Genomic DNA, 12,856 nt, shown 5'->3' on the forward strand with positions numbered 1-12,856 from the left:
GTCTATCCCTTAGTGCCCATTGAATTTCCAACCAAGTGCATCTTAGAAGAAACAGAAATGGTTTTTCAAAGAAGAGTCTTGAGCTCCTGAGAGTGAGGACCGAAGAGAGAGATGTGAGAATGGGAGCTGAAGCCACAGAAGTGGAGGCGTCAGGCAGGAAGAACACATGGAGGGAAGAGAAACTGTCACCGGTGCCCTGGGCAGGGGGGGCAGGCAGGGCAGGCAAGGGAAGGTGGGCAGGCAGGGCAGGCAAGGGAAGGTGGGCAGGCAGGGCAGGCAGGGGAAGGTGGGCAGGCGGGGAAGGTGGGCAGGCAGGGCAGGCAGGGGAAGCAGGGCAGGCGGGGAAGGTGGGCAGGCAGGGCAGGCAAGGGAAGGTGGGCAGGCAGGGCAGGCAAGGGAAGGTGGGCAGGCAGGGCAGGCAAGGGAAGGTGGGCAGGCAGGGCAGGCAGGGGAAGGTGGGCAGGCGGGGAAGGTGGGCAGGCAGGGCAGGCAGGGGAAGCAGGGCAGGCGGGGAAGGTGGGCAGGCAGGGCAGGCAAGGGAAGGTGGGCAGGCAGGGCAGGCAAGGGAAGGTGGGCAGGCGGGGAAGGTGGGCAGGCAGGGGAAGGTGGGCAGGCAGGGGAAGCAGGGCAGGCAGGGCAGGCAGGGAAGATGGCCTGGCAATGATGCTTAGCAGAAACCCTCTGCAGGGGAGAAGCAGGAAGAGGAGGGGAGGGGAGAGGGTGGGACACCTGAGGCTGAGGTGTGTGGGGAAGGAAGGTCTGCAGGTCACCTTAAGCAGGGTTGGGCAAACTTTTTGACTCGAGGGCCACAATGGGTTCTTAAACTGGACCGGAGGGCTGGAACAAAAACATGGATGGAGTGTTTGTATGAACTAATATAAATTCAAAGTAAAGGAGCGGAGGGGAGAGCAAGAGAACCCTCCGCTCTTTCGGCTCCGCGGGCCGGATAGAACAGCCGAACGGGCCAGATCCGGCCCACGGGCCGTAGTTTGCCCACGGCTGCCTTAGAGAGATCAGTGAACATGAGGACAGAAAGATGCTCGCCATTCAGGGTCACAGATGCCATTTGCAAGAGTACGGTCGGTGCAGCGGATGGGCAGAAGCCAGATGTCAAAGCGTGAGGTCAGGACGTGGGGGAGATGGAGTCAAAGGAGAAAGAAAGCCCTTTGAAGACGTTTGGTGAAGGGAAGGGGAGTGGGCGGAAGGTAGGGCAGCGAGCAGGGAGGGGAAGGTTATATTTATTGGTATAAATTGTAGTCCTTGGTTGTTTCTAAGATGTGGGTATCGGCAGCAGGTTTACATTCAAAGGAATGGGAGACATTTACCGTCCTGGAGGGAATGAGTGATTGACGACACGAGCCCCAGGTCGGTGACGTGAAAGAACCTCTGAGGCCCAGACGAGAGACTCACTCCCGGAAAGGCCGCGACAGGGCCTCCTCTAACCCCAGTGAGACGGTGCCTGGTGCCTTCGAGGGGATTTGGACGAGGAGAGGGGGCCTGGAGGGAGTTCCCGCCTGGCAGCGTGGTTTTCTCTGGGAAGAAGGAGGTAGCTATCCGGTGAGAGTGGCGTGCAGAGGAACAGAGCGTAAGGGGAAGAAACTGTACACGGAGGACACTGCCCTTGGTTCCAGAACCAACGTGGAGACAAGCAAAAAGATGGCCAGGCAAATGAGAGAAAGCAGCGGCAGAGAGCAGCTTAAAAAAAGGTCCACTCGCTCACTTTCAATCAACAAGTGTTTAGGGAACCAGGTGTGGTAGGCAACGGCCAAGATAGTCACCTCCTCTTGAGTTTTAACTAGATATTTTTTAAATAGAATGACACTCTCTTTTAGTGAGTGAGTGAGTGAGTGAGTGAGTGAGTTGTTAATCCTCACCTGAGGATATTTTTCCATTTTTAGAAAAGATGGGAGGGAGGGGGAGAGAGACACAGAGAAAAACATTGATGTGAGAGAGACACATTGATTGGTTGCCTCCCACATGGGCCTGGATCGAGCCTGCAACCAAGGTACATGCCCTTGACTGGAATCGAACCTGGGACCCTTCAGTCCACAGCTATGCTCTACCCACATAGCCAAACCAGCTATAGCTTAGCTGAACTTTTTTTTTTTAATATATTTTTGTTGATTTCAGAGAGGAAGAGAGAGGGAGAGAGAGAGAGAAACAACAATGATGACAGAATCATTGATTGGCTGTCTCCTGCACGCCCCACACTGGGGATCAAGCCTGCAACCCAGGCATGTGCCCTGACCGGGAATCAAACTCTAACCTCCTGATTCTTAGGTCAATGCTCAACCATTGAATCATGCCGGCTGGGCTCAGCTGAACTTTTTGACTCACTTCGAAGAAATTGCAGAAGTTCTGAGCTGTAACTTCTGAGATTCGTTTATGAAAAGACTGTGACTTCTGCTTGGGTGCCTGTTCTCTCTTGTCTCTCAATCTTTATCCCCACCCTGAGGGAAGCCAGCTGCGATGGTGCTCACTGCTCACTGTGGAGGTCCGTGTGACAAATAGCTAGGGGAAGCCTCTAGCCACCAGCCAGTGAGGACCGAGGCCTCGGTGCAACAACCTGGAAGTGAGCTTGAGGTGGCTTTTTCCCAGTCAAGTCCTCAGATGAGACAACAGCTCTGGTGTGACAACTTAACTTCCATCTCATGAGCAACCCTTAGGCAGAGGCACCCAGCGAGGGCACGCCCAGATTCCTGATGCATAGAAGCTGCAAGATAATTAATCTTGTTTTTAGCTGCTGCATTCGGGGGAATTTGTTCTGAAGCAATAAATACAAACGCATAGAGCAGTGAACAAGCTAGGCAACATCCTTGCTATCATGGAGCCGACATTCCAGAAGAAAGGATAGATGAGAAACACGTAGAAAATGGAAATGCAGACACGAGGACGGTAACTAGGGCTATGTGGCAGGAGTCAGGGTGGGGCTGGCTGGAAGGGCCCTCAGGGAAGGCCTCTGACAAGGCGGCATTTGAGCTGAGATGGCGATAATGGGTTGTCAGCTGAGGTCTTGGGAAGAGCAGGCCAGGCTGAAGGAATGGTGAGTGCAAAGGCGCTGAGGCAGGGGCTGTTGGGTGTGGTTCTTGGAGAAGAAAGACAGCCAGTGTGGCTGGAGCACAGAGGCTGTGGGAGAAAGGGTGGGAGAGGAGCTGGAGAGGTGGGCAGGGCCTCACCACCTGAAGCTTCGGAGGCTCTGGCCAGGAGACTAAGGCACTTACTCTAAGGACAATGTTTGGAATGTCACCTTACAAAGATGAGGGGCTGTATCAGGACTTTTCTTGAAGTGCAAGACCCTAGCACTTCACCCAAGTGTCTCTCTCTCTCTCTCTCTCTCTCTCTCTCTCTCTCTCTCTCTCTTCGGAAGACCTAGACTTCTAACTCATGGCCAGACTATGAGCGGTCCCCAGTCCAGTGCTGTCCCTGCCTCCAGTCTCCTGCTGCCCATCTTCACTCGATACCAAACACAGCCTACCTCTGAGGGCCTTTGGGAACCTCTGGGGTGGCTGCCGCAGGTTGGATCCAAACAGGAAGCAGAAGCCGTTCACATAGGTGTTCTCCTTGCACATTTGGTGTAGGGTGGGGCCGCAGGCCTGGAAGGCAGGGTGTAGGTCGAGGCAGGGGCGGGGGAGGGCGGGGATGGGGGGAAGGGCCCTGTCCCCTGCTTTCTGTCCTTTTACTCCAACTTCTCCATCCTCTTCAAGACCTCAGCCCCAACAGCCCCAGGTCTCCACGCCTCCCCTCAGACCCTCCTGTAACCCAAGGGCAACTCACCAGCAGCCGGAAAGGGCTGGTGGCAAATGCCAGAGACAGACCCAAGGACATGTTCACAGCCTCCGGGGGCACTGAGAGGACAGGCATGTACATGGTTACATTCAGGAGATGAAAGGGCCTGAGTAGAAGCTAGACAGGGGTCACCTCGACCTGGGAGACACAGGCTGGCAGGTCAAGGGGGCACCCGGGTCATGGGAAAAGAATATGAAAGGAGTGCCTGAGGGTGCCTGGGGTAGAGTCGACCTACAACACAGAGGCTGGGAGCTGACCCCTGGGGCCCCAACCGCAGACCCTCCCCCCAGAACAAAGGGAATGCCTGGCAAGTCCAGGGATGTGCACAGGAGGACCCTGGCCCGGCTTAGGAAGGGGCGGGGCTCACCCTGCAGCTGGATGGGCTCACAGGAAGACGTGCTGTAGTCACACTGGTAGAGGCCTCCCGTCTGATTGGCGGTCTTTATCTCCTGGGGGGCTCCCACCACCACCCTGCGGAAAGAGTTGGGAACAGATTGCCACAGGAATCCGAGAAAATGGACAAGTGGAGAGAGAAGGAGACCAGGGAAGAAGTCCTGCCCCGGGGAAGTGGGAGCCAACCTGCACAGCGTCTCCAATTCCTAGAGACAGGGGGCTCAACAAAGAAAACCTGGGAAATTTTTAAATCTCAGCGTGGGAAGGACACAAAACAAATAGATTATTAAAAATGGTTCCATTCGCTCTTCTCGTGGCACCCAGAGGTGGCGGCTACTTAGCATGAAGCGGGGCATCTCTTTCCCAGTAACCGGCTGCCAGAATTCTGCTCGCTGACGAGGGCGATGGTCGCAAACTTCTACCTTTTGTGAGAAGCGGGTGGCCACAGAGGCTGGAAGGGTTATGTAGTCGGAGTCAGTGGTGGGAACTACAAACAAAGTTTCGCGTGAAGCAGGTGTCCTGCCACGGTGAGTCGCCCGCGGCCGTGTGAGAGGCGTTCCTGTTACAGACCAAGGAGGACGGAGAGAGAAAGTCACGCTGTGAGGGGCTGCATTGGGGGAGAAAAAAGGGGAGAAAGATATTCCTGGTCTCATTGATACTGCTGTGCCTCCTGGCCTGGGGCCCGAAAGAGCTAGCAGAACCCACAAACTTTTCAATCTCTGGAGAAGATGATGTCCACCAGCGTGTTGTGAGAAAGCCCCTCCACAAAGAAGCTAAGAAACTAGGACCAAAGCACACACGGCTCAGCGTCTTTTTGCTCACGGGGCCTGCAACACCAGGCGGGCGTGCTGCTCTGAAGAAACAGCGCACGCAGGAAAATAAGGAAGGGGCCGCAGAATATGCTAAACTTTTAGCCAAGAGGACGAGGGAGGCTACAGGAAAACGTAAGGAACAGATTGCCAAGAGACCTAGGCTGTGCTCTCTGAGAGCTCCTACCTCTAAGTCTGAGCTCAGTCAAAAATGAGGTTTTTTCTTGCCCTGGCGGGTGTGGCTCAGTTGGTTGGAGGGTCGTCCTGTGCACTGAAAGGTTATGGATTTGATTCCCAGTTGGGGCACATACAGAAGGCAATCGATGGATGTTTCTACATCGATGCTTCTCTCTCTCTTTCTCTCCCTTACCACCAGTTTAGCTTAGTGGATAGAGCGTTGGCCTGCAGACTGGAGGGTCCTGGGTTTGATTCGGTCAAGGGCACATGACCAGGTTGCAGGCTAACCCTAACCCAGGCGTGCAGGAGGCAGACGATCAATGATTCTCTCTCATCATTGATGTTTCTATCTCTCTCCCTTCCTCTCTGAAATCAATAAAAATATATTTGAAAAATAAAATAATAAATAAAATCAATAAGCACATACTTGGGTGAGAATTTTTATGAGATTTTTGTCAAAAGTAACAAATAAATACGATCAGACATCAAAAAAAAATTTAATTAATAAATAAATATGGTTAAGTTAAACCACACAATCATTTTAAATAAATTTCTGTCTGTGATAAATTACCATAAGCAACGTTAAAAAAACCAAATGATTAAACTGGTGGGAGAGAGATTAGCATACTCAGCCTACTTCCCTCATTATAGTCATAGCTCCTACAAACCAATAAGGAAAATAATAACAATAACCCCAAAGAAAAATGGGCTACAGATAAGACAAAAAGGGTGTTCACAGAAAGAAGCAAAAGAAAACATTAAGCACCGTGGAAATATCACTTTTGATGAGATTGTCAATATTACCTGATAGACGTGACACCAATCTTTAGCTAGAGAACTCTCTGGAACTATTAAAGAGGTCCTGGGGCCGGCCCAGTCTATGGGTTGCAGTGCTAACAGCTGTCACTGACATCAGCAGTGGCGTAGTGAAAGACCCAGCTAGCTGAGAACTACAAAAAAATAGTTAATTTAAAGATCATTTGAGCCCATCCGGTGTGGCTCAGTGGTTAAGCATCGACCCAGGAACCAAGAGATCATGGGCTGGGCTGCGGGTTGGATTCCCCAGTAGGGGGCAGGAGGCAGCTGATCAATGTTTCTATTTCTCTATCCCTCTCCTTTCCTCTCTCTATAAAATCAATAAAAACATACATTTTTTTAAAAGATCATTTGACAACAACAACAACAACAAAATAGCATAGTACTGGCATAAAACCGGCCATAGATCAATGGAACAGAATAGAAAGCCCAGAAATAAACACATGCCTCTATGGTCAATTAACACTTGCCAAAGAGGCAAGAGCATACAATGGGGTAAAGACAGTCTCTTCAGTAAATGGTGTTAAGAAAATTGGACAGGTACATGTAAAAAAATGAAACTCGACCACCTTCTTATGCCATATACAAGAATAAACTCAAAATGGATTAAAGATATAAATGTTAGACTCGAGACCATAAAGTCTTAGAAGAAAAGATAGGCATAAAGATCTCTGGCATTTACTGTTCTCAAAACAGCCTGGTACTGGCACAAGAACAGACATATAGACAATGGAATAGAATAGAGAATCCAGATATCGACCCAAACCACTATGTGCAATTAATATTTGATAAAGGAGGCATGAACATACAATGGAGTCAAGACAGTCTCTTCAATAAATGGTGTTGGGAAAATTGGACAGATACATGCAAAAAAATGAAACTAGATCACCAACTTACACCATACACAAAAATAAACTCAAAATGGGTACAGGACTTAAACATAAGACGGGAAACCATAAAAATACTAGAGGAATCCACAGGCAGCAAAATCTCAGACATATGCCAAAAGAACTTGTTCACTGATACTGCCCCTAGGGCAATGAAAGCCAAAGAGAAAATAAACAAATGGGACTACATCAAAATAAAAAGCTTTTGCACAGCAAAAGAAACCATCAACAAAACAACAAGAAACCCCACTGTATGGGAGAACATATTTGCAAATGTTATCACTGATAAAAGTTTAATCTCCAACATCTACAGGCAGCTTATACAACTTAATAAAAGGAAGATAAATGATCCAATAAAAAAATGGGCAACGGACCTACATAGAATCTTTTCGAAAGAAGACAGAAGGAAGGCCAAGAGACACATGAAAACATGCTCAAAGTCACTAATTATCCGAGAGATGCAAATCAAAACGACAATGCGATACCATCTCACACCTGTCAGAATGGCTGTTATCAACAAATCAACAAACGACAAGTGTTGGTGAGGATGCGGAGAAAAAGGAACCCTCGTGCACTGCTGGTGGGAATGCAGACTGGTGCAGCCACTGTGGAGAACAGTATGGAGTTTCCTCAAAAAACTGAAAATGGAACTCCCATTTGACCCAGTAATCCCACTCCTGGGAATATATCCTAAGAAACCAGAAACACCAATCAGAAAGGATATATGCACCCCTATGTTCATAGCAGCACAATTTACCATAGCTAAGGTTTGGAAACAGCCTAAGTGCCCGTCAGCAGATGACTGGATCAGAAAACTATGGTACATCTACACAATGGAATACTATGCTGCCATAAAAAAGAAGGAATTACTACCATTTGTAGGCACCTGGATGGAATTAGAGAACATTATGCTAAGTGAAATAAGCCAGTCAATGAAAGAAAAATACCACATGATCTCACTCATTTGTGGATAATGAAAAACATTATAAACTGATGAACGAAAAGATAGATACAGAGGCAGTAAAGCATCAAACAGACTGTCAAATTACAGCAGTAAGGTTAGGGAGAGGTGGGAGAAATAAGAGATCAACTGAAGGACTTACATACATGCATGTATATAAGAGTAACCAACGGATGCAAAACATTGGGGGGTGAGGCATGTATGGGAGTGGGGTTTGGGGGGACAATGGTAAGATATGTACACATATAATACCTTAATAAAAAAAAGATCTCTGGCATTTCTCATAGCAATATTTTTATTGATATATCTACTCAGGGAAGGGAAACAAAAGAAAAAATAAACAAATGGGACTGCATCAAACTAAAAAGTTGTGTTTTTTTTAATATATTTTATTGATATTTTACAGAGAGGAAGGGAGAGGGATAGAGAGTTAGAAACATCAATGAGAGAGAAACATCGATCAGCCGCCTCCTGCACACTTCCTACTGGGGATGTGCCCGCTACCAAGGTACATGCCCTTGACTGGAATCGAACCTGGGACCCTTCAGTCCGCAGGCCGATGCTCTATCCACTGAGCCAAACCAGTCAGGGCAAACAAAAAAGTTTTGTACAGCAAAGGAAACCATCAACAAAATGAAAACACAACATACTTAATGGGAGAACATATTCACCAATGATACATCTGATAAGAGGTTAATATCCAAAATTTATAAAGAACTCATACAACTCAACATCAAAAAAAATTTTTTTTTCAATTTAAAAATGGGCAAAAGACCTGAATAGACACTTCTCTAAAGAGGACATACAGATGCCCAATAGACATGAAAAGATGCTCAAGGTCACTAACCATCAGAGGAACTCAAATTAAAACCACAGTGAGATATCTCCTCACACCTGTCAGAATGGCTACCATCAACACACCCACAAGTGACAAGTGTTGGCCAGGATGTGGAGAAAAGGGAACCCTCCTGCACTGTTTTTGGGAATGTAAATAGGTGCAGCCACTGTGAAAAACAGTATGGAGGGGGGTCCTCAAAAAATTTAAAATGTAATTGCCTTATGACCAGCGATTCCATTTCTGGGTCTATGTCAGAAGAAACCCAAAATACTGATTCAAAAAATATATGCACCACTATGTTCATTGCAACATTATTTACTCACAATAGCCAACCTATAAAAGCAACCCAAGTGACTATCAATAGACCAATGAATAAAAGATTGTGGCCAAAACCGGTTTGGCTCAGTGGATAGAGCGTCAGCCTGCGGACTGAAAGGTCCCAGGTTCGATTCCGGTCAAGGGCATGTAACTTGGTTGCGGGCACATTCCCAGTAGGAGGTGTGCAAGAGGCAGCTGATCGATGTTTCTCTCTCATCGATGTTTCTGACTATCTATCCCTCTTCCTTCCTCTCTGTAAAAAAATCAATAAAATATATTTAAAAAAAAAATTGTGGTACATATATACAATGGAATATTACTTGGCCATAAAAAAGAATGAAATCCTACCATTTGTGACAGCATGGATGGACCTAGAGGGGATTATGCTAAGTAAAATAAGTCAGTCAGAGAAAGACAAATACCATATGATTTCACTTACATGTGGAATCTAAAGAACAAAACAATTAAACAAACAAAACTGAAATAGATTCATAGAAACAGAGAGCAGACTAATGGTTGCCAGAGGGGCAGGAGGGTGAGGGACTGGCTAAAAATAGTAAAGAGATTAAATACAAATTGGTAGTTACAAAATAGTCATGGGATATAAAGTACAGCATAGAGCATAGTCAATAATAATGTAATAACTGTGTATGGTGTCAGTGGGTGTTGGCAATATCAGGGAAACCCTTTATAAAGTATATGACTGTCTAACCTCTATGCTGGTATATGCTGTATACCAGAAACTAATACAAAATAAAATTGAATGTAAACTGTAATTGGGGGGGGAAATGTTTAAAACCTCCTAGGATAGGAACTGGGAGAAAGGAATGTGGGAGATTTTTCTCTATCATACTCCTTGGCATTAACTATTCAAAAATAAATCAAGAAAAACAAAACAAAATAAAAAACAGAGGAAATGCCGGGGGGCGGGGGGAGGTTTCAAGGATGTAATCTTAGAGGGAAAATGTGTGAGGCAGGGAGCTCCATGAGTGGCCCTTACCGGGATCCCTCAAGCTGGACCACGCTCTGACCGAAGCTCCTTGCATTCTCTCGAAAGATCACTGGGTTTTCAGTGTCCAGGTTGAACCCATGACATAAGGCCAAGGCTGGAGGGAAAACAGAGGGGTGAGGGTCAGGAGGAGAGAAGGACATAGTTAAGAAAGCAGTTCGCCCCCCTGCTCCGTGCATCTTCCTGTGGGATTCACCCTCACCCAGCATGGAGATGTGGGGCTCCCACATGCAGCTCTGAGAGCCTGGGGCAGAGCTCAGCACACTTTTTCCAGAAAGGGCCCGATAGTAAAAATTTTAGGCTCTGTGGGCCCACAGGCAAGTAGAGTATATTATGTACTTATATAATACTTATATATTATACTAGAGGCCCAGTGCACGAAATTCGTGCACTCGGAGGGGGTGATCTCTCAGCCCGGACTGCACCCTCTCACAGTCTGGGAGCCCTCAGGGGATGTCCGACTGATGGCCTAGGCCGCTGCCGTGGAGGCGGGAGAGGCTCCCACCACCACTGCTGTGCTAGCCAGCCATGAGCCCGGCTTCTGGCTGAGCAGCGCTCCCCCTGTGGGAGCACACTGACCACCAGGGGACAGCTCCTGCATTGAGCATCTGCCCCCTGGTGATAAGTGCGTGTCATAGAGACCGGTTGTTCTGCTGTTCAGTCAATTTGCATATTAGCCTTTTATTATATAGGATATTATATAAGTATTATATAGGTAGGTGCTTATATACAAGAGAGCAAATGCATTCCCACAAATTTTTCATTGAGGAGATTCAAAATATAATAATTGAGTACACTTTTTGTTATACAAATTTGCTAATGACACAAAGGGAATTCTTTGGGGGAGATAACATTTCTCACGTCACTGGGATTAAATTAGTGTTCCCGAGCATGAACCGATTACAAATGTCCATCTACAACCCAGGGCTCACAGACTCTACAAGTCAGTGGTGGAACCTTTGCATTATGCCCATAGGCCTCAGTTTGCTGACCCCTGGCGTAGCCCACCAACGCGGGCTTCCAGCCCCTCTCTGAGCCCCACCCTATGTTCCCACCCTGCTGATTTGCCCAAGACCAAGTTCCTAAATTCTCTCGTTAGGCAATTTCCTTCCTATGAACTCGCAAGCATTTCATTCCTGGTCTTTGGCTCATTCGCCACAAACACAGGCATAAAAAGAAAACAAACTGAAATCATTTGATCCATCCATCATTCAACAAACATTTACACCTGGGTCCTTAGGAAATAGAACTGGGGGCAAAGTGGTGGTGAGGTGGGATCCAAGAAGAAACACTCTGAGGAGAGGACCCAGTACCTGCTGTGCACACTTTGGCCTGTCATTTCTCCTCTCTAGTCTCAGGTTCCTCATCTGTGCAGCAGAGGGGCCAGCCAAACCCCCTTGCACAGCCTATGAATTCAGTCTTTCCTCCAAGCTCTCTGCTCATCTCATCTTGGTCTGGCTCTACTCTCCGCTCCTTCATGAATCTCTTATCCTTCCCCAAATCCTCTTTGTCTCTCCCCAATCTAACCCCTTGATATTCTGCACCCCTTCTCTCTACTCGCTGACTCATAAGTTCCCCTCCTGCTCACCCTAAGCACCTCCCCAGCCCCAGGCCCCTGGCACACCTGTTAAGAGAAGGACTCCATGAGTCATGGCTGGAGAGAGCAGGCACCCTGTGACTGTGCGCATCACCAAAGCCAGGAAGAACATAAAAAGAGAAGTAGTCGAAGCAGAAATATGCTAGAGACTCAAAGGAAGAGGGCGGGGGCTTAGTTAGCACATAGCATTCTTGACCACCCTCCTGTGGCCACACTCAGCTCTTTCCCCCCCCCGCCCCCCACCCACCAAGAACCACCCCCCCACCTTGCCCAGCTCCCTAACCCAAACCAGAAAGGTCGCTATTTCAAAGGTGTTGTTTGCCTACCAGCTTCTGGGCTTGTGAAAGCATTGTGAAAAGCAAGCCAAGTAGGCTCAGGGCCTGCCTCCTGGAACATGTGTTCTAAACATTAACACAGACCATGCAAGTGTGGGAGGTCACCCTCTGGGTCTCCCTGAAAGCACGCTTTGCAAAATGCCCTGCCCTCCTGCCCAAGGAGACAGGAGCACCCTTCAGCCAGAATTGTCCTCCTTTGTAGCCATCCATAAGGACAGCTCAGACACAGAGACCTATATTACTTTGTTTTTTTTAAAAAAATACCTCAAACCCTTTGCCCAGGAATTTTCACTTCCAAGAATTTATCCTAAGAAATAGCTCAGGAGTACAATCAAAGCGGATGCATAAGCTGGTGCATTGCATCATTGCTTTTCATCGTGAAACACCGGAACAGTCTCAATATCCACCAGCAGAGAAGTGGTTGAATGATGCCTCACCTGGGATATATCCTTACGTTCCATCTAGTCGCTTCTGCTTCTGTTTCAAAGACACAGGAGCACCCTTTCATGAAATATATGGAACACCAAACTGGAACTTGTATGTGACTGCTAATGTAACCCCCAAGCCAATGATTTTTTTCATTCTATCTCTAACACATTTTCTCTTGGCCCTAGTTCTCCTTTCTTAATAAACAAAACAAATAGACGCTTGCTCTCTGAAAAAAAAAAAATCTATACGTTTTGTTTTAAAAATTACCTGTTTAAAAATATGCATGTGTGGGAAACCCAAAATGTTAATAGTCATTCTCTCTGGATGGCAGGATCGTGGGTGTGTTCCAGTCATCTATTGCTGCATAGCAAAGCATGCCAAATCTTAGCGACTTAAAAGAGCAGCGTATTATTGTCTCATGGTCCTGTGGATTGTCTGGCCTCAACAGTTCCCACTGAAGGATCTCACGTTGCAGTGAGACAGTGATGCGCTGGAGTCATC

General features: G+C 47.5%; 1 protein-coding gene across 1 annotated transcript in view; it reads right to left on the reverse strand.

The window, feature by feature from the left end:
- The window catches only part of ITGAM (integrin subunit alpha M), a 53,826-nt gene extending 42,129 nt beyond the window's left edge, over nucleotides 1-11,697 (reverse strand). Inside the window, exons 1-5 of the mRNA XM_080678522.1 lie at nucleotides 11,619-11,697; nucleotides 9,986-10,091; nucleotides 4,154-4,257; nucleotides 3,775-3,845; nucleotides 3,476-3,593 (exon numbers count right to left, since the gene is read on the reverse strand). Coding sequence (XP_080534648.1) covers nucleotides 3,476-3,593; nucleotides 3,775-3,845; nucleotides 4,154-4,257; nucleotides 9,986-10,091; nucleotides 11,619-11,682 — 463 coding nt within the window. The 5' untranslated portion in view covers nucleotides 11,683-11,697. The remainder of the gene's footprint in view (nucleotides 1-3,475; nucleotides 3,594-3,774; nucleotides 3,846-4,153; nucleotides 4,258-9,985; nucleotides 10,092-11,618) is intronic.
- Between the last annotated feature and the right edge of the window lie 1,159 nt (nucleotides 11,698-12,856).

The sequence above is a fragment of the Plecotus auritus genome (assembly GCF_963455305.1).
Source record: "Plecotus auritus genome assembly, chromosome: 7".
Classification (NCBI taxonomy): domain Eukaryota; kingdom Metazoa; phylum Chordata; class Mammalia; order Chiroptera; family Vespertilionidae; genus Plecotus; species Plecotus auritus.